General features: G+C 43.2%; 1 protein-coding gene across 1 annotated transcript in view; it reads left to right on the forward strand.

Moving 5' to 3' along the window:
• The first annotated feature begins 11874 nt into the window (after positions 1 to 11874).
• LOC129330293 (ras GTPase-activating protein nGAP-like) overlaps positions 11875 to 21855 on the forward strand; it is a 66621-nt gene continuing 56640 nt past the window's right edge. The window contains exons 1-4 of the mRNA XM_054980328.1: positions 11875 to 11925; positions 16488 to 16607; positions 17689 to 17812; positions 19589 to 19612. Of these exons, the coding sequence (XP_054836303.1) occupies positions 11875 to 11925; positions 16488 to 16607; positions 17689 to 17812; positions 19589 to 19612 (319 nt within the window). The remainder of the gene's footprint in view (positions 11926 to 16487; positions 16608 to 17688; positions 17813 to 19588; positions 19613 to 21855) is intronic.

Below are 21855 nucleotides of genomic sequence, written 5' to 3' on the forward strand. Positions count from 1 at the left end.
CCCAACCCGCTCAGGGCTTTAAAGGTAAGAACCAACATTGGTTGTTGTGGGTTTTCCGGGCTGTATTGCTGTGGTCTTGGCATTGTAGTTCCTGACGTTTCGCCAGCAGCTGTGGCTGGCATCTTCAGATGCCATATGTATTAATACATATTACATATTGTAATATGTATTAATAATCCAGGTCTAAAAATTCTAAAGCACTTTGTAAATTAAGAGAGTTCCACAAGTGACAAAAGCATGCACACAATTCTCATTTTGGTTGTGAAGATGCAAGGTCAAAACCCATATGAGTCTCATGCACCTTGGGTGAAGAGGATTGGTTGTTTGAAAAAACAATTCCAAAAGATCAGATGGATCACTGACTATTAGCCATAACAGCTCAAGAGAATCTCCACATACTGAACAGGAATACCTATGGATACCAATACAGAGTTGCCAACGCCACCTTGAGAAATTCTGGGAGATTTTGAGGATAGAACCTAGAGAGGGGAGGAAGCTTAGTGAGGTATAATGCAATAGACTCCACCCTCCAAAGCATCCACTTTCTCCAGGGGAACTGATCTCTGTCACAAGGAAGATCAGTTGTAATCCTGGAGATATCCCCATCTGAAGATCGGCAGCCATAATAGTTGTACAGAGAAGCTCTATCGGTAGGAAACAGCAGTGGTCTTCATGCTCTTTTTGAGGCCTTCCTCAAAGCCCCAAGCAAGTTACGGGTGGAAGCCTGGTGCTGCTGATTTTCAGTCTCTGCGAAGGTCCCTGTAGCTTCTTCCATTATTAATCTTAAGGACAAAGATTTTAAAATGAAACGCAGGGCTCTTCTTACATCATTAACATTTTTGCTGCATACTATTTATGACAGAGTAAATTATTTACCTGAAAGTTAGGGGCACTAGCAGTGGGGCAAAAAGAGCATAGAGACCTCTGCACTTGTAAAACTCCAACTATATAAAGTGTATTGCTTTGCATAAAAACTGCATACAAAAGTACAAATAGTGCAAAAACCGGTAAATTCAGAGCTAATCCAGACAATATGGCAGCCTTAAATATGCTAAGTAGTGGGGGGACATCTTCCTACCCCATCCAGCTTGAGCTCTGGCCTCTCCAATACCAGGAGATGTCCATAAAGTGGTGTAAATCCAACTTGGTGAAATCCAGTGTGCTCATGCACCGTATGTACAGCTGGAGTAAATATAAGATTTCAACTGTGCGTGTGATACCAGAGGCCATGTGAGCCTGTTGCAGAAAAGTTAAACAGAATTCTTCAAAGAGAACAATAATCAATCAAAGAGACTTTATTCACCAAAGCTGCTCTGAGTGGGGCACTAATTTGTCGAGAAGAGTGATATATAAGTACACCGTTATTAAAGGGAAATGATCCATTCCAAGTGAACAAGTCCTACTCACAAAAGTGGATGGAGGGACAGAGTAGGACAAACAGAGAATAAGATTCAGTCAAGGAAGGGGCAGCATGAGACATGATAAGCAGAACTCCCATAAAGTGTGGGCCATGCTGAGTTATTATTAGCACCTACTGTGAGCGATTTATTTGTTCCTGCTGAAACAATATTGTTCCTACTCTATTTGTAACTCACAACTTTCTGTTGCTTGCATATGCACCTGAATAAATGTTGTTAGTCTTTAAGTTACCACGGAACACCTACGCTCATGGAACTCGCCTGGATGGCCCAAGCTTGCCCAAACTCATCCGATCTCTGAAGTTAAGCATCTTGATGGAAGACCACCAAGGAAATCCAGGGTCGCTACATAGAGGGAGGCAATGGCAAACCACATCTGTTAGTCTCTTGCCTTGAAACCCTATGGAGTTGCAGTGAATTTTCTGGGTTTGAAATAGGCTTTAGTTGGCTGAGATCTCTCTTATTTATTAGCATTGAGGACATTTCCATTTTATGAATAGATATATATATATTTAAAGATATCCATGCTCAAATTGCCCAAATCTGAATTCTGGTTTGTCCTACTTTCCCCGTACAAAATCCTGGACACAGAAAGAAAGCAGGTATCTGGAAAGACAGACAGCCATGCCATAAAGATGTCAGAACAAACTGAAACCATAGAGGATCCCAACAAAGACTGCAAACAGGGAAAGGGCTTTCAACAAATATACAAAGGAACTGGACTGGTCTTCTACTGCCTGGGTTCTCATAGGCTTCAGGGTCCACTCCCACTGGCTCATGATGGCATTCCTGGCTCCGTCCCACTTCCCTGGCCCAACCAGGCGGTACTGGTAGGGAGAGCAAGGCCCAAAGAAGATTTTAATGGCCAATTTTGGTTCGCTGAGTAGAGCTGGTACCCTGGGCTTTATGCCGATTAAGGAGGCCAATTGGTCCATGTAAAAAAGCCAATCAATCTTCTGAACCTCATCAAAGTTGAAGCCAAACCTTAATCAAGGAACAATGTGAAATGTCTACAGTTTCTCAGAAGAACTTATGCGGCAATAAATATGGTGAAACCCCAGTATCTGTGTGTGTGTAAGAGCACTGCGTTTGGTGTAAATATTCTAACAGTGCAATCCTTTGCAGTGCAATCCTATGCAACTTGGCATAGGATTGCACTGAAAATCAGCAGGCTGTGTTTTATTTATATTATTTATAGCCTGACTTTCTCACTGAGACTCAAGGCAGATTACACAGTGTGAGTCTGTGTACAGTCAGTTCCAAAAATACTTCAAGACACATGTAATAGGGTATATACATGCAAATTTGCAAAGATTTAAACTAGCAGTAATCCCATACAGAGTTTTAAAAATGCTGAAACAGAGCACAAGCCATTCTAAAACTGACATATGAAACATTGGAACTGTTGTACTACTCTGCTGCTTACAGCAATAGTAATAGAGTCTATAACATAGTTACAGCAGCAGTAGTAAAGTCTATAGCCACTCCCTATCCTTTTACTGATGCAACTCTTTGAGACTGCTTCCCTATCTTACAGCTGAGTAACAAAAGCCCTCTTCATGATTCAGTGGAAAGCAGTGGAATGAACTGGTAATTTTAAGAGTCTCCATGGTCCTACGGAGTGTGTGTGTGTGTGTGTGTGTGTGCTGAGCGCATTTTAGACAATAACTGCAACTCTCACCATAGAACATTTCACAACCTTGGCCCTCTACACATGACCCCTCCCATGTTGAGTCATCACATGGAGGAGAGGGCAGGTATAGATGTGCTGGCCTCTTACCCTCCTCTGCACTATCACCAACCCATGAGCATTGCGCCTAAACATGGAGGAAGCGTGCATGTGTCTGTTGGCACAGATCTACCCTTCTTCCAAGGTGCCTTCTTCCAGCCTAAGCAACCTTCCTCCGACTTCACTGGCTTTCCCATTCAAAGAAGAGTCACTGAATTGAAGGAAGCCTCTTTCAGCTGGAACTTTGCTCGTTGGAGTGGTAGACTAAGGATAGGATCCACCTCATTCCTTCTCTGTGATGAGGGATCCTGCTTTCCAAAAGTTCTTGATCACAGTGCCAATGGTGTCAATGTGCTTACCCTTCTCCTCTGAGTACAGTTGCCATGCTTACTATTCAGTGATCATATGGAGACAGGAAATTATCCTTTTCTCTATCCTGAATCTATTGCCCATCAACTTCACTGGATGCCCTGAGTTTTAATATCGTGGGGGAGGCAGAAAACGTTATCTCTGTCCAATGTCTACAATCCATGCATAATTTTATTATCATGTCTTCTCTTGGTTGTCTTTTTTCTAAACCTTTTCTAAGAGTCCTCTGTGTGCCTCTTTGACTCTTCTCCAGAGGACATAAGAGGAGGTGTGCACACTGCTAGGGAGAGAGGTGTCGGAAGTAGCAATGTCTGGTGTACAAAAAGGAGAAGACCTTACAGGGGATTGCAAAGTGTAGTTTGATAGTAAAGTGAGGACAGCAACTCCCTTCTATTGAGTGTCATTTTTCGTTGTCTTGTTCTCAGATTGTTATTCTTGGTATTGGTATTCTACTTCTTCTCGGAACTATCTCACTTTCCCTCTTTTAGTCAGCTAAATAACCAGACACCTGTGTCACTCTTTGTCTCTTCTTTACTACCAAGTATGTAGGTTCCTAAATAAACTTTCATTACTCTTTAATGAATGGCTAATGTTGGGTAGGCACTGCCAACAAGAGGAAGTAAGGAGGGTACTTGTGGAAGTCTGAGTTATCCTGGACTGCAGAGGTGCCATGAATCCTGGCCACCTAGACCTACACTGCAGCGTCATCTGAGACCATGACATTTCTTATGGTCCTTTGCAATAGATACATAATGGGAAGCAGACGTATTTCATGGTAGACTGCTCCAGTTGTGGTTGCCAAGTGACATTTGTAGAATATTAAGGCAGCCTATTTAGAATACTCATATTAAAAATCTGCAGCCATCCAGAGTTCTCCAAAGCTTAGCATTGATTGGATGAAGCATCTCAGCCAGGGTCAGGGGACACATTTCTGCGGTGTATACCCTGGCTTTGCCTTCTTCTTCCTCAGCTCCACAGGAACAAGGTTTGCCACTGGCCTTTGTAGTGTGTCTTGCGGAAAGCGATTAACAGGCAGTAGCATTTCTCTCTATGCTACAAAAAGCGGATTTCTGCGGATCAAGCACCAGTTACAGATACAACAGCAAACCATAAAGGTTTCTTTATGATCAGCTGGCAACCATAAATTGCCTGTCCTTCCAGTCAAGGAGGATGCAGCATAACACAGTAGCCTTGCACAAACATTACTGTGAATGCACTTATTATCTATGTGATTTTTATTGGTATCAGCAGGGAAGCAAGAGAAGGGTTACAGTCTTCTCATCTTGGGATGTGTTTGATAGTGGTTCCCCAGCCATTACGGCTTTCTTCCGAAGCGCGCCTCTCGTAAGCTTAGTGCCCCTCTCAGAACAGTGAAAAGAGATGTCATTCACCCACCCACCCACCCCGAAATACAGCAGGGTAGCTTCGCTGAGAGGAGTCCCACATGTAAGGTCAATTGTTGAGCTCGGGGCAGGGGAGGGATTTGAACGGGAGTCGCAGGCGCCCAACACATCAGTTTGTGAGTGCATCCTGAGCACAGCCATCAAATTACAGCAACCAAATTTTAAAACGGCTCCTTGTTTTCACCCTATTCAGAGGACATTTTAAAGTTTGTCTGGGGTACATCCCCGTAATGCTCCTGGTGAGCCGGGTTCACCCAAAAGGTCACCCAATCAACTCTTGTTGGTGCTAGTAGTGGAAACGTCCGAGCAATTACACTTTTAAACCCGCGTGATGGAATGTCTTCCGTTTGTTCCCTCCTCTCATGAGGTGATTCTTTCAACCACCTTCTCCTGCCTACGCAGCCCAGTCCGTGGGTGGCCAATAGCTACTGTGCAACACCTCTGTCTTCTGTTAGTAATAGTGCAAGCGGAATCTCAAGTGACAAAAGGCACTGATTAGACAATGGTCGTCGACCCTCAGGTTTTGATGGGAAATGCAGGCGACTGTGCGGACTGATGGACGAGTGACAGTTGAAAAGTCCACTCGACAGCAGTCAGTGAGCCAAGCTGCAAGACTTGCAATCCTACATTTCCCATCAAAGCTGTGTGTCAGCTGAAAAAGGGTTTCATCTTTGCCTTTTGTAACTTGTGGGTCCTCTCTTTGAACTTCAAAGAAAATTTCACTGTAATATGAAAGATGCTGTTGTATCAGGAGTTAACCAAAGACCAGGCCTCCTTTCACCGTGTGAATTAATTGCAGGTGATTATACAATTTAAAGTGACGTGTGAGTCTGCTAACTTGCCATTCTAGTGTCATTTGTCATCTCTAGCTTCTCCCAGGATTTGATTTATGCTCCAAAAAAATGAGAATTATTATTCAGCTTGACAGCTGTTCCCTGTATGCTTGTTCTAATAAACTGACAGTTCATTAATTGGAAAAAAAGTTTGTGGTAAATAAGTCTTTATAACATCATCTTCACATTTTACATGAAAATGGGTCTGGTGTTGTGGTTGCCTAACTGCTGCCATTCATAAACATTTTGTTGTTATCTGATGTTTGCCCATCGCAGACACACATGGCCTAACCTGCTCTTGTTACCGTGCCATGACAGATGTTTATTTTCCTGCATAATCAATAGATCGATCATGCACGTCGGGGAGAGACTTGTTCAATTGTCAAAAAAGTAATCAATGTTAACACCAACAATGTCTATTTCTAACATTAATAACAGGTTTATTTATTATAAACAAATAACATGGACTTTCCCCAACAAATGAACCAAACTATTAGTACTTGTTGCCAAGTAGGCCCCCTCTCCTCCTTTAAGGCCTGCCATGGACTGTGTTAAAGTTTCCTGCGTTGCTGTTTTACTGCTGCACAAAGATTGCTTTGCACGTGTGTGTTCTGTTACACGTGTCAGTTTCCTGCCTGCGTGTTAATTACCTTGCTGCTGCAATAGACTGTGTAGTTCCCTGACTCCATGTTTGGATAACTGCACAAAGGACTCTTTCTGGGCAGCCCTGCCCTGCCCTGTATCTGGACTTCCCAGTGTGTGTTTGGACTTTATTACAAGTGTGCCCCGTGCCTGCATTGCCATCTGCCACGGACCGTGCCTGTTCCCTGCTTTGGACTGTGTTTTAAGTGCTGTTCCCCCTGCCTCCATGGAAGCCTGCCTCATATGGGCCCAAGCCGCTGCTGGCAGCCGGGCGCCTGCCGGGGAAACCTCCAGCGAGCCTGGCTAGGCGCTCCCTGGTCAGTTCCCGCCTGGAGCCTCCCGCGGGCCGGTCCCCGAGCTTGCCCTCACTACTGGGCAACCTGCAAACCAGCCCCAGCTATGCCCAGCTGGCATCCATGTTCCCAGGCAGCCAGAAGACCCAGGGAAGAAGACTGCTTTGAGAAGCCATTTCGGCAAAGCGGGCACACCACGTCCGCAGCGAAAGCACCCCGCCCCGCTCTGCATATCTTAGGAGCCGCCCCGGAGAAGGAACTAAGTGCCGACCATCCCAAGCACTTAGAGAATGCATCTCAAAGAAACCTCCGCATTCCAGAGCTGATGACATCAGGACAAGCCCTGTCCGCTGGAACATCCTTTCAGCCCACTCGGATTTCCCCCTCCCTCTTTTGTCCCCTCTTCCTGAGGTGTCACTTATCACGATCTGATTACCAAAGAGGCCCATCCAAGCCATTCAGTAACCCATTAGAGCCTTTGTTTTAATATGTGAGAACCACCAAGTACAGCACCAGCCCCAGGGTACGTTTTGGGGTATTTAAACCGGTCTCCCAGACCTCATGGTGCGCGTGCCATCCTATCCAGAACCCCTTGCTGTCCGTCTGTGGTCCCAGTGCTGGCATTGGGCCACCTCGCTGTTGTGTCTCTGCTTCGCTTCAGGATTGTGAGTATTTCCCTTACCATCGTTGGGAACCTGCTAATGCGAAAGTCTCTATATTTCCTACTCTGTATTTCTTAGGTCTTGTATGTTTTCTTGTATGTATGTGCAAGTTCAGGCTTACGCCACACTATTAGAAAATACACGTGTTTGAACCTATTTGTAGTCTGCCTCTTGGTCACTAGAGTGTCTGGAATCAGGACCTCCATAAACATAGGTTAAGATCCGCGCTAATTTTAGTTACAGACTGCTAAAGCTAATTTCCCCCATTAATAAGAGCAGTTCTGGTAACATACTGTTTTGAAAGTTCACTGTGGCCATGCATGAAAATAGTTATTTTTTTAAAAAAAAATTGCAGATCTTGTTTTTTCAGATCAAAAACAATATTTTTTTCTGTTGATAACATAACATATAAAGAATCAGGTCAATAATTTAAATTAAAGTTCTCCAATATAATGTTTTCCTCTAAGACATTCCCTTTAAGTCCTTGTTCCTTTTTTTAACAAACTTAAATATAGAAGAGACATTTGTCAAACTGACAATACACTGGCTACTCCGTGTCCTCGCTTCCAGATTGCTCTGACGGTGTGCTTTGGTGGCATCGCTCAAGTGGAGAGATCTTTCTCTTAAGAGATGTCATTTCTTTGTGAAGGCTTCTATTTTTCTCTCCAATCTGCATATCCTTTCGTGGTATTTTCTCACTATTGATAAATAGAACAAATTTTTATTTCTTCTCGAAAGTATCATACTTAGAACAGCATTCATTATGTGGTAATCAAAATAACAATAATTACATTAGAATTTTATTACGCCCTTCAAGACAACTTAAAGCCCACTCAGAGTGGTTTACAAAGTATGACAGGATCCTCTTGACAATTACCCTGTGAGGGGGTTGGTGCTGAGATAGCTCCAGAGAACAGTGACTCTCCCAAAGTCACCCAGCTGGCTTCCTGAGGAGATGTGGAATCGTTCCCTGCTGCCCAGATTTGAGTTCCGTGCTCTAAACCACCACACCAAACTTGATCTCAATATTTCTTTGGAAAAGTCATACTTACATATTGAGATACTTTGAGATTGTATTCCACGCAGATTACGATAAATACCATCAGGGGTCATTTCCTAGAAAAAGAACTGCAGGAACTCATTAGCATAACTCAGTAGCATATGCCACACCCCCTGACATCACCGGAAGTGTGTCAGAAGGCAACATCCACCCCTCAGGCCCCTTTCAGCAAAAGTCTCCAAGTATTTCTTAAAAGGAAAATTAACTTAAAGCAGCCTACCCTCCTCCCTGCCAGCCCTGCTTGCAGCCACTCACTCACTCGATCTCAAGTCACAAATGAAAATAAAGCAGCATGAATTCCAAGCAGCTTGTGTTCCATTGGAGCTCAGCACCACTTGGCTTGCACTCACTCACTCATTTTCTCTCCCCGCCCCAGTCACAAATGAAACTAAAGGAGCAGAGCAGAATGAATGCAAGCACCTTGCCTTCCTTTGGAGCTCAGCACCACTCAGCATCCACGCTTTTTCTCTCTCCACCCCCCCACCCCTGCCCAGTCAGAAATGAAAGTAAAAGAGCAGAGCAGAATGAATGCAAGCACCTTGCCTTCCTTTGCAGCCCAGCAGCACGCGGCATTCATGCTTTCTCTCTCCCCCCCCCCCCACCGAACAAATGAACGTAAAAGAGCAGAGCAGAATGAATGCAAGCACCTTGCCTTCCTTTGCAGCCCAGCAGCACTCGGCATTCATGCTTTTTCTCTCTCCCCCCCCCACCAAACAAAAGAAAGTAAAAGAGCAGAGCAGAATGAATGCAAGCACCTTGCCTTCCTTTGCAGCCCAGCAGCACGCGGCATTCATGCTTTTTCTCTCTCCCCCCCCCAAAAAAAATGAAAGTAAAAGGGCAGAGCAGAAAGAATGAGAGCACCTTTGCAGCCCAGCAGCACTCGGCATTCACTCCCAGGAAAGCTAACCATGTGGGCGGGGCCAAAACCCACGTGACCTCTTTTTAGAGCTACCGGAATGCCGTTCCTGTGCCTTCCGGCTCCAAATGAGCCCTGAATACCATCTATATCAATAGATGGGTCTTTATTTTGCAATACACCACACCTGCTGTCCACTGTTGACTCACCTGTAAAATTAATTTGTTTTAGTGGATAAAAAAGATATTACAATGATACTGATGGGCAGTGATTAACAGAAAATCTAACACAACTCATCTTTTTGCAATTCAAACCTACCTAAGGTAATTGCAAGACATGATGATGTTCCTTCTGCTTCCTCTGTTCTGTCTTCCTCAACCACGTCATATTCCTCATCTTTATCATCAGAAGATGTTGTGTCCACATGAATGGGAACTTTGTGCTCTGCGCGCATTGATAACTTTTTGCTTGATGCTCCACTGTATGTTGCTAGAGAAGGTGGAACACGAAATGTATTGTTAGATAGTTCCTGAGGACACCCTCTTCAAAATGTAATGAAAATATATGCAAGGATGCAGTTCCAGACCACGGTTAATATCTTCAGAAAATCAGTATCTTACATTTGAGGAATACAATATTCTCCAATTCTCCTAATGTTGACCATTGGTATTGTTCAAGGTGGACAAACATGGAACATAGTTGACTGTTGTGGGTTTTACAGACTATGTTTTGCTTAAACTGAGAGGTACTTGTCTTTTGGAGCCACATCTCAGCTAGCCACTGCTGCTGTAAAAAAAAAAACGGAACCACAATGCCAAGACTACGGCAAAAACAGCCTTGAAAAACCACAACAGGAATTGTTCGGTAGGCATGAAAGCCATCGTCAAAAGATGGGACCCTAGTTCTCCAACTAACTTAAAGAGGCAGCAGTTCAATGGTGCCTGATGAAGTTTCAAAGCACATGGTAAAAATATACTCTACTAAGGGGAGATTAAGGTGGCATGCAATGAGCTGGCTTGTATTCACAGAACGATGCAACAAGCTGCGAAAGGCATTGGTTGGTCAGTTAACAGCCTCCATCTAGTTTTGATGGGAAATCTATGCATCACGGTCTTACACCCAGGGTCTTAGACTACTGATCAATGGTCTTTTCGCCTGTCACTTGTCCTGTTTTCCAACGATCTGGCTGCACTTCCCATCAAACCTTGAGGGAAGCCGACAAGTGTCCGATCAGTGCTTTCTGACACTTGTGGTCTCCCCTCGCAGTTACCTGAGGTGCTTGCTTGTGGAGATACATCTCCAGGCCTTATTGTTTCAGGAGATGTAATGTCATCACCAGCTTCTTCATGTCCCTCACCGGATGATAAAATTGTTATGGTTTCTTCATCTTCATAGCTGGGATCTCCTCTTTCGGCTGGAGCTTTGTACGATGTCGCTAGGGAAAAAACAGGACAGTAGATGGATTAATATTCTTATTTAGGGTCCATTAATAACATCATAAATTAGATCATTGTGTTGCAAAAAAATCAATTATTTAAACACCTGTGTCACAAGTAGAAAGGATTGATTGAAAAACAGCAATATTTAGCCCAGGGGATGTTTTAGGAATCTCTCAGTAGCACAAAAAACACTCAATTTATCTGGTTCTTTGTGCCATTGTTATACACAAATAAATAGACAACAATGTAAATGCTTAAACAAACCTGAGGGACATGCTGGTGTTTGAATTGTTTTGGAATCTTTGGTTGTTCCTATAAGTGGTACATTGGCTTGCGCATCCGATTCTGCTGCACTTGAGGAATCCACAACAATAGGTTCTGCATTTTCATCAGACTCTGATTGTGTTGCTTCAATCTTCACTGCTCTTCCACAAAATTTTTCTGAAATATCAAATATGCATTCAGGATTGCAAATAGTGAACATCACATCACCGATGGATGCCTTTATAAAAGTATATTTGTGATTCATATTATAAGAGAAGGGGATTATACAAGATGAAGAACAATCCTGTGTGAATCGTCAGCCTTGCAGATTCACTGGAAAGATACTTATGTGGAGACAGTATGTCTCGGTAATCTCACAATGCAGTCACATAGGGACACACACGGGGACAATCAATATCACTTCATCACATAGGAATGCCGCTGACTCTCACTAATTCCACAATTTTTAAATGAGAAAACATTGCCTCATAGCAAGCAACTCCATTAAAGGGTGTGATTAGACATGGAAGAGTTGCGTTGTTCCCATTGGGAGGGGTGGGGTATTAGAATATACTTACCTTCGTGATGGCTATCTTCCCATTGGGGCCTCCTGGCCACCTTCCAGATGAGCATCATTTCATTATGAAGCCTAACTCTGCGACTGCTTCTCGGGATGCACTGCAACGCCTCCAGCGATGACATAAAATCACACTTAAGTTTTTGGAATTTTGTTCTGCATTGGTTGGGTGTGCGATAAAAACCTCGACTGTGCAGCACTCGGGAAAGAAATCTATAAATAGAGCAATTACTTAAATGAGTGCTGGCCAGCAACCTCGATGCATGACCACTCCTCTGAACTACCCTTAGAAGCAGGGACACCTCTTCTGCTTGCCACAAATTTCCACGATGCTGGAAAAGCATTTTGCACGAAGTGAACGGAGCCACGCACAAATGCAAGTACGTTCTCTACGGAGTGATTGGATTGCTATGTCATCTCTCCGCCCCCGGGAACCCTTTCAGCCAATCGACAACTTGGCAGCACTCCCTATGGTTTATTTCCTTTTTTTTTAATTTCCAAATTAATTTTTTTGACCTATCACCCTTCCAATGCAATGGGTGATCTTGCCACTGGAAACAGAAAACGCATTGTTGATCTATTTTACACGATGAAAACAATTCTCGAGTTTAGCTGAATGTGTGGAGTCCAAATTAAAACCGACCGTCTGACGTTTTCTTAGTCCAGCGAATGTTAAACATGAAATTTTTTCATCACATGTTGATCATTGAAAAAAAATTGAGAGGGAAACAACCATGGCAATTGTGCATGTGTCTACTGACAACACATTCAATCACACAGGACTTTCGAACATCGGTCACCCTCAAAGTTGCAACAAACTGGCCCGTGCATCTGTGTGGTTTAAAAAACAAAATCCCACAACCAACGTACATTTTTCTAGGAAATTTTCTGACGAGTGTTTTTTTTTAACGTTTTAAGTTTTGCCAGGACACGGCCCCTTACCTCCCACTGACGCACGTTCTCTGGTTCCCCAACCCCAACAGCGACCATACAACGACGGAGGTTTTAGGAACATTTACTTTAGTCCAAATGTGGTCCCTGAGAAAGCCCAAGTAGAAAGATTAGTGAGAGGTCTTCTGTAGGGGGGAGGGGTCACAAAGCTGCTGCTGTGGAATCTAACAATGAGATCATTCTGTTTCTACAAGTCTTCTGAAGAGCTAGTCTGGGGTTGGGAAAAGTGCTCATGACAATGAACTTAGCCACTCTTCTTTTTGCTCACGCGCTTGTGCTGACATAAATTGACGTCAGTAAATGTATGGATGAACTAGCTCTCCTCCTCCTCCAATTTAACAGTACACTCATTTCAAAAAGAGCCGCCAGTATTGATAGCGCTATGATTGGCAGACTAATTTTGGCGGGACAAACCTCCTACAGCTTGAACTTTCCAACGCATCGCTTCCCCAGCCTCATTTTGCTCACCTCCGGTTTTCTGAGAGTTTGCTGATCCAGATCTGTTGGTCTCTCCTGAATTGATTACTCGTCCATTTTATTTTGGTATATCAAGTTCTAGTTCTTGAACTTCTGGAATCCTGATTTGCCTTCTGAAGTGCAAACCCAGAGGAATGGTTGGATAAAGTTGAGGTCAGTATAGGACTGGAAATTTAGAGCTCACATGGTTCTTTGGTCCTTTCCATTACAAGCAACCCAGAATACATTTTGCAAGATAAGTTGCATAGATTTGCATAATTTATTCAGGTTGCAGCCCTGAGCTTTTCTTGGCACAGAATTATATGTTTTTCTGCTCAATTACATGTAGCTTTTGTTAGCTTTGCTCCTATAGCCAACAGTTTACTATGCGAGAGGGGGGGGGGGGTCTTTAACATGTCTCCAACCGAATCAGAGTTTCCCAAATGAGAAGAGAGCAAGGATACAACACAGACCTGGACATAAATTTCAGTAAGTTTTATTTGAATCATTCTGCATAGGTTACATAGACTCTAAGTATCATGATACAGCATGGTCTTAGCATTGCAATAGCTTGATCATCAATACAGCAAGAACAAGACATAGTGAATCATCTTACCAATCCTGGAGATGTCCCAGAGATTCTCGTTGATGGAAAGAATGGGTGAGCACCTTACCCGACCTGCAAGGAAAAGGAGAGAGCCAGCACGGAGGTGTTCCTTCCTTTCTCTCCTCCTAGCTTCTTAGACTCCATGGTTTTTCTTGCTCATTTTTATACTGTTTTGGCTCACATCAACCCATTCAAATTCACCAATGAGATTCCTCAGAGTCATTCCTGGCATTGGAAATCACCTAAAAATTGCATCATTTGCAGATTTTGCGCTGAGATCGTGACATCTGTAAACGGTCAGGTCACTCTGATCCCTTAGTATTTGCTATCATTACTCATATGAATATCATGTATCAGCGAAAATCCCCTAGATCTTAGCTTATTGCCATGTCTCCATTCAAAGTTCATTTAGACTCCATTTTGTTTGGTTCAGTATATCTTTGGTTCCTTATGATTGAGGCTTATGTGATTGATATATGCATGTTGATTGCTGAGTTATTTCATGTAGAGATATAGTGAGATTGATTGAGCTGTGAATATATGGATATATGCATGCATGTGTATATGTTTTCCAGTAATGCAATCATGTAATTAGTGTCAGCGTGATGTTACAGCCAAGACAGTGTCTCTAAGTGTCTCTGAATGATTTGAGCTGAGTCTGAAATCGGTCAGTCAGTGATTCTTTTCCTAAAACCAAAAGCTCTTTAAAAGAATCTCTCTTGCTGTGGATTTTCCTCATGTTCCTTTCTTTTATTGTGTTCCCATGATTGTTAGTGTGTGCATAGTGTCTTCCTTCTTTGGACATAAGAATAGATGTATGAATTACTGTGTTTTAACGTCTTTGAATCTTAAAAGAGAGAAAAGTTATCCGTTTAAAGCAAACCTCTGAGTTTTTGGTCTGTCAGCCCCTCCTTTTCTGCTAGGTTTCTGTGACACTGAGCGTGATCAGGTTCTGGCCGACTGACAAGATACTGACCTGCTATCGATTTTTGCTTCTGTACACTGGCTAATGCAAACAGCAAAAGCAAACACTTCGTCCTTTCTCGTTCAGAATATGTCATATTGGAATTCGTCCAAATGAGCATAGCTGTATGTCAAGTAAAATAGTTTGGTGCTTTCCATACTTAAAATGGATTCCAGGATCTCAGAAAATAGGCCGGTTCCACTCATACAGGAATACAACACTTTGCTTGTAGTTCTGCTTATCTAATATGTATGACTAAACAACATTAGAGTTACACCCATCAGTTTCCAATACATATGAATGCCTGAATCTTCCTTAAACTGAATCAGACCGTTGGTCCATCGACCTGACAGTATTGTCTACTTAAAACCAGTGTGGTTCTCCAGGGTCTCAGGCATGGGTCTTTTGCATGAGTTACCACCTGATCCTTTTAGCTGGAGGGGCTGGAGATTGAACCTGGGACCTTCTGCATGCTGTACCACTGAGCCCCAGGCCGTTTCCAGATGGCTTACCTGGCTCCGGAACGTTGCGCCATCTTGTGGGGAAAACGCAAAATATCGCGTTTTCTCGCGCGAGTTTTGCGCGACGTCATGCGACGTCGTGCAAAACTCGCGTGAGAAAACGCGATATTTCGCGTTTTCCCCAAAAGATGGCGCAACGTTCCGGAGCCAGGTAAGCCGTCTGGAAACAGCCTCTGTCCCTCCCCAGAATAATAATAAAGGTTCTTCCAAATATGTTTTTTTGTTGCCTGTATCCCAAGTATTTAGTCTCATTTGCCAGGTGATGTTGAACACTGTACTCGTAAGTGTGTGTGTACCATCAAGTGACAGCTGACTTATAGCGATTGCAAAGGATTTTCAAGGTGAGATATGTTCAGCAGTGCTTTGCCATTGCCTGCCTTTGGACTTAGGACATGCTTGGTGGTGGAGAGTGCCTTCAAATCTCAGCCAACTCCTGGCGACCCCGATGAGGTTTTCAAGGCAAGAGACGAACAGGTGTTTTGCCATTGCCTTGACTGCATAGCAATCCTGAGCTTCTTTGGAGGTCTCCCATCCAATTACTAACCAAGGCTGAACCTGTTTCGTTTCTGAGATCTGATGAGACCAGGTTTGCCTGGACTATCATAACTGGCTCAGTTTTCTCCTTTCAGTGGACCACTTTTTATTTATTTCTTTGTTTTCTGAGCACCTTTATGCAGCCTTCACAGAACAGCACAACTCCTGTGCAAGAGTGGATGGTATGGGGCTTGCGAAGGCAGAACAAAGTGATGGGGAAAACATGATAGAGTTTTATACAATTATACATGGGGGTGGAGAAAGTGCCCGGGGAGAACTTTTTCTCCCTCTCACAAAATACTAGAACTTGATGTACCAAAATAAAATGGACGAGTAATCAATTCAGGAGAGACTTTTCTCAGTAGTTGATTAAATTGTGGAATTCTCTGCCAGTGGAGATAGAGAAGGCCACGAGCACAGATGGCTTTAAAGACTCGCAGAGGGCAGGTCCATCAATGGCTACGAGCTATGGCAGCTAAGAGGAAGCTCCACATTCAGAAGCAGTAAACCTCTCACTACCAGGGCCAGGAGACAACATCAGGGGAAGGCCCTCAGCCTCTGTGCCCTGTGTTTTGACCCACCAGTTATCCACCAATGGGGATAATTGCCCCATTGTTACATCATAGTGTTCCCTGCCCCGTGATTACACACGCCCACCAACAGTCTGGCAGACACATCACACTCTGCCTACAGTGTGTAGCAGAAATGTGGCGCTGTCTCAAAAAAACGTTTTGTTGTTGTTGGAAGCGACAGACAGAGGAAGATTATGATGTAAGTTGGCTGAAGTCACTTGAGAGTGCTGTAGGGATCTGATTTGGGGAAGTTTTGGGGAAGTTCTACTTATATACTTGCAAATAGTGTAAACTCTTCAACCTCTGTAACTATAAAACCCCCTCCAATGTTCTCCAGAGGGAACCAAGCCAAGTCATGGCTACCCCTGGAACCTGCCGCCTCCTGGAGAAAGGGATAACAGTATCTCCTCAGTGGGAAAATGTGCCTAGAGGAGAAGCAGATCTTATGGTGGACTGGGTATAATGGGAACTGGTTGAATAGTTCTTGTAACACCATAGGAAGTCATTCTACTCCTTCCCCACAGTCCCTGCCATGTGGGGAATGCCAAATACCATTTTGGGGGGAATACTTTTAAGTCTTATTTTGGCCATTTTGCGTTCCAGTCCATGTGTTTCTCCTCTTAACACCCCCCTCCCAATCAAGGTTGCTTTGATCCCAGTTTCTGGGTGACCTGAAGCAACTTTTTATATCTTACCTCTGTGGTCCCACTGAAGTCTTTTTCCTTCTGCGGAAGAATATGGGGCTTTTCACTTGTCAGCATTTTCATATGTTGCGTAATCTGTCTGGCAAAGCAGGAGTTTTGAGCTGGAAGAAGGAGTTGGCAGAGGGTCTGCCAATCCCTCCTCTGACTTGGATGTCTGAAGATGAGATTGTGGCAGGTACCAGGAGGGAGCTGCCCCTTCTTTCCCATTGTTATACTCCCAAGTCCCACCATTCAAAGGCAAGCATTTAGGTCTTTACTCAGTGTTTAGTATGCAGCAGAAATGTGGCACTGTGTGAAGAAACAGGTTTTTTTGTTACTGGAGCAGACAGGGGGAAGATAAAGCATCTAGCGAGTGCAAAATCTTTCTCTATGCATCTGATTTGTGGTGATATATTGTCTGCCCTGTGAGAGTGCCTTTTTGCCGACTCCTGTTGTGCTTCTTCATTTGGAAATAAAGCAGTTTTTACAACCCTCCCACCCAAGTCTCCAGCACTTTATTCTTCAAAGAGAACCAGCCTAGCTAGATGCTGGCCCCTGGAACTTCTTGCTGCTTGGAAACAAGGGGAGTGCTGGGCATAACAATTTCTTATCATCAAAGTTTTTGTAAATGATGTAATTTCTAATAAAAGGCAATTAAATAAAAATACATTAAAAAGTAGAATGCAGATTGGTTCAGCTATCACCTATGCTTTCTTCTGTCTGTACTGCTTTGGAGTTAGAACAAGCAGAATGAATTTATAGGATGTGGCAGGAAAGGCTTCTTTATTGCTCCCAGCTACTTATTTTTGGGGAGTGAAGACAAATATAATGCACCTGTGTCCTTTCTGTTTGTAGGTGGCTGAAGATGGAGGACAGGAGCTGTCAGCAGAGCCAACCAAAGGGCGGCGTCTGCGCCGTACAGTCAGTGTTCCTTCCGAAGGCCAGTTTTCTGACATTCCACTGCTGCAAATCTCAGTAAGTTGCACACAAGTTGAATACACACGTCGCATTCAGATTGAATTAATGTTCAGCATTTAAGGAACAGCATCACTGTGCTTCAACTGAAGGGTTAGGTTCCTTCCCAGCACTGAACTTGGTGGGGAAAAGTAGTATATTTGGAGACGCTCTAGATATGCAGAGAGATGGCATTGTTGCTGCCTTCGAGGGTCTGTACCTTTTCATAAGGTACGGGGTGATTGTGAGTGAGAGGGTATTGTTTCAGTGCTCTGCCAAGTAAAAAAGTCACCTTGCCCACAGAAAAGTTGCATGTTCCTTAAAAGGCTAGGTTGGGGCCTCTCCGCTTACCTATATTGTTGATCAGATATAAAAATGGACTGATAACTAAATAGACAAATTCATGGAGGACACAGAGATTCCTTAGATCATTATAGTTTTAGCCATCCTCTATGAATCTGCTAAACCCATGAGTATCTCTTGGTTTTCATACTTCCACTATAACATATCAGCTGGCCCTTTTGGAAATACCTTACTAGAGTCCTTCTAGGCTTCCTCCCAATATTTCCACCAATAACCCATCCGAGTAGCCTCCTATAAACATCCCACAGTCAATGACTTGGAAGTCCTGTGCGTGCTTATTTTAGAAAATAAACCTTCACTTTCAGTGCTTCTGGTTTGGAGTGTCTCTACACTTTCTTGGTAATGGAGGGAAATGTTATTCCTCATAATCTATTTAATGTGTAATTTCAAGTATGGGAGCTGATGAGCAAGGAATCTTATCTGATCAGGGCTTTGGTTACTACAAGAGAAATACCGTACTGGGTGAAGCTGTAATTAGTAACACGGCAGCCTGTCTTTCCTTCTCTCACTAATTGGAAAGAAGGCAAAACAAGATTTTACGGATTCCCTTGTGCTTCAGAAAGCCGTAATTATTGCAAATGAGGGAGAGCGGGCTTAAAGATGAGTCTTTGGGACGATAAATTACTGACTGTGGCCTGCGGAAGGAGTTTATCTTCCCCCCTCTTTCTGTATTTCAGAATTCACTGTTGCTCAGTCATTAGCAACTAACAGTACTAGTTTTAAGGATGAGGGGAATGGAACGAGGCTTCTACTTGTCCCTTCCAAGTGGATCAATGGGTCTGGTAGCCAAATCCATACCAAAACTAAACTTCCTGGCCACGGTGCCTTTTTCTGCATCTATTTTGATGTTGGTTGTATTCTTGCACTCTCTGAATTTTACATTCCATGGAGTTCTCTTTTTGTACAATCTAAATTGTGGTATATATTTACTGCTCTATAGTTAGCAAACATTTCCATAAGTCTAGCCAAAGATCACAGCCAGTCTGATCCCGCATGTGTTGTAGTGATATACACGTGTTTTTATTATATAAAATCTATTTACAAGCCCAAGCTTTGCTATTCTTAACACTAGATTGTGATTCCCACCCTACATAGTACTAACTGTTACACTGTCTGTAATCTGGGATAATTTTAATTTATTTGTGGTAAGATCCTTGTCACTTTTGAGCATTGCACATACACATTGTTTCCAAAAAGTGACTGAGATGTTTTTAGCTGGCAGTGATCCCATCATAGTGCCTTTGGTCGCCATGGCACCTGCTGGTGAGTTTCCTGGCTCCCATTTGCTTCCTCCCTCTGAGCAAATAGCCTGTCCTGCCTTTCCTCCCCCTCACTAGAACACCCCAGGGGGCATCTTCTTGGAGCCTGCAAGGAGCAGCTATTCAAAAACAGCCATTTTGTTATTGGCTCCAGCAACCTTTTTTCAAAGTTCTGAAAGTGCCCATAGGCTCAACAAGATTAGGCATCCATGCTGTTGGGTTGTTACTATAATAGCCAAACTGTAATATGGCTGTTAGCATATGAACCATACCATAATATTGCAAATTTTAAAATCTGAGTGCGGTTTTGAAAACAACCATTTGGTATCAGCCTTGCATAAATGACACACATTTCATTATGACTTACCTCTGGGTTTACTTGGCACCACCTCAAATTTCAAATTTTACACCCCCTTTTGATGATAAACATGATCTCCTTGTGATTTGCTGACAAATTCAGCAATCTGGAGAGACCTGTGAAGTTTGCTCAAAGTGGGAATGGAAGAAACAAAGTGATGACCTTTGTCTTCAAATGAGCTATTGAACAAAAATTGGCACTTTAAAAAAGATTTGAAATGTTACAGATGAAGTGGTAGGGCTTCCTATTATTTTTCAATCAATAATTCTTGGCATTTGGGTCTAGAAAAATGGAAGAGTTTTTTTTTTAATGAACACGATATTAAAAAAGACTTGAGAGGGTGCCAAGATGAATAGATTTCAAATAAAATTCAAAAATTGGAAGGTACCATTTTGGTCTTGAATTATATTCTTTTTTATTTTCCTGTGCTAAAGATTGTATCTTTTAAATATGTGCATGACTCCTGAAAGGCCATCTAAGGCACAGAATGTGTTGTGTCTCTTCTATAATCCTTCTGGGGAATTTTTGTTTTTCATATTGCATTTTGTAGTTGGGATACAAGGCTTAAAATCAGAGTTAGAAAGTATTTAATGCATCCTTAACGGGGGAGAGGTCCTCTTGACCACCTTGGAGGAGGCAGTTGTATTGACCCCTCTTTAGAAGAAAGCCTTCCTTAGACCTGAGAGACCTGAATAATTTAAGAGCAGTTTCAGAGATCACATTTTGGGCAAGATGGTGCTAGTTTACCTTGGGAAGTTCTGGACACGTCCAGTTATGCAGACCCTTTTCAGTATGTTTTCAAGACCAGTTGTCAGTGGGCAGTTTGGAATTTTGAGAAAACTGAGCTGGTACCATCACAAAATGGCTGCCATGGGGTGGAGACCAGTCACAAAAATGTTGGAAGCATCTAAGTCAAGCATCCTCCTATAATGAAGATTGCTGTTTATGAATTGGTGCTCCCTGCACATACAAAGGGCTCTTTGGAAACATTTCACTTCAGTGAGCTAGAAGAAATCCAAACTGACCTTTTGTTTAGGGAAGAAGTGCCAGGAAACACATTGCATGGAACCATGATGCCTAAGCAGTAATTGCTTCCAATGCCATCTGGAGTCTTCTTCTAGTAGTAATATTGGGCTCCCCTTGATCACAGTCAACACTTAACAACCTCTTCCTGCCTCATACAGTGAAACCCTAAGCAAAGTTACTCCAGTCTAAACCCATTGATTTCAATGGGCTTAGACTGGAGTAACTCATTTTAGGATTTCACTGATAATCTCTCAGCACACCATCCAAGAGACTACCATTGCCGAATACACAATTGCCTGTGTTAGTTATTTGTAAGAAGAAGAAAACCACCAATCTTCTTGGCCAAATTATGCCTTGGATCCAACAGTCCACCAGAGGAAGGTGTTGGCAGATGCCAGTTTCCCTTGCTTTTCTCTCCTTGCAGCAATCCCTTTTGACCCCTGGAAAGATTATCCCTCCAATTGCAGGACCGTATGGATAAGAGCCACGTGGGCTCATATCAACAGGGATATCACAGGCACCATCCTACAACTGCTTATGACACAATGCCGACCACATTGAGCTCCAGTATGATGTAATAAATAGAGCATTGGACTTTGATATATGGAACCTTGGAGCATATGGGCTCTTGGTATATGGAACGATCCGGTTTGCTTGATTTTGAGATATATTGTGACCTGAAGAAGGTTTATATGGTCTGAAACGAGCGAAGAGGGAATTGGCCGGCTGATGCTTGTTGCCCCTTCACCTACCTTCAACCAGTGCTGCCTTCCTTCCATCTCGACAGCGCTGCAACTTCGCCTCGTCATGGTGATTAGACGACTTCACAGCTGAATTGTCTACATCTGCAAGCTACACATGACGAATGACACTTGAACGGCAAGAGGATTGAGTGGAGGGCAAGTGAACAGGGAGAAATACACTTGCCATTCAAGTGTCATTCGTCATGTGTAGCTTGGCCCTCAGTGAACGCCAGAAAATTAAGGGACTCGTTACATCCTGGTTGGACTTTGAATATTGTTTCCTCTCTAATTGCGGAATTCCCACTGTCACCTTGCGTTA

Source organism: Eublepharis macularius, chromosome 5 (genome assembly GCF_028583425.1).
Source record: "Eublepharis macularius isolate TG4126 chromosome 5, MPM_Emac_v1.0, whole genome shotgun sequence".
NCBI lineage: Eukaryota > Metazoa > Chordata > Lepidosauria > Squamata > Eublepharidae > Eublepharis > Eublepharis macularius.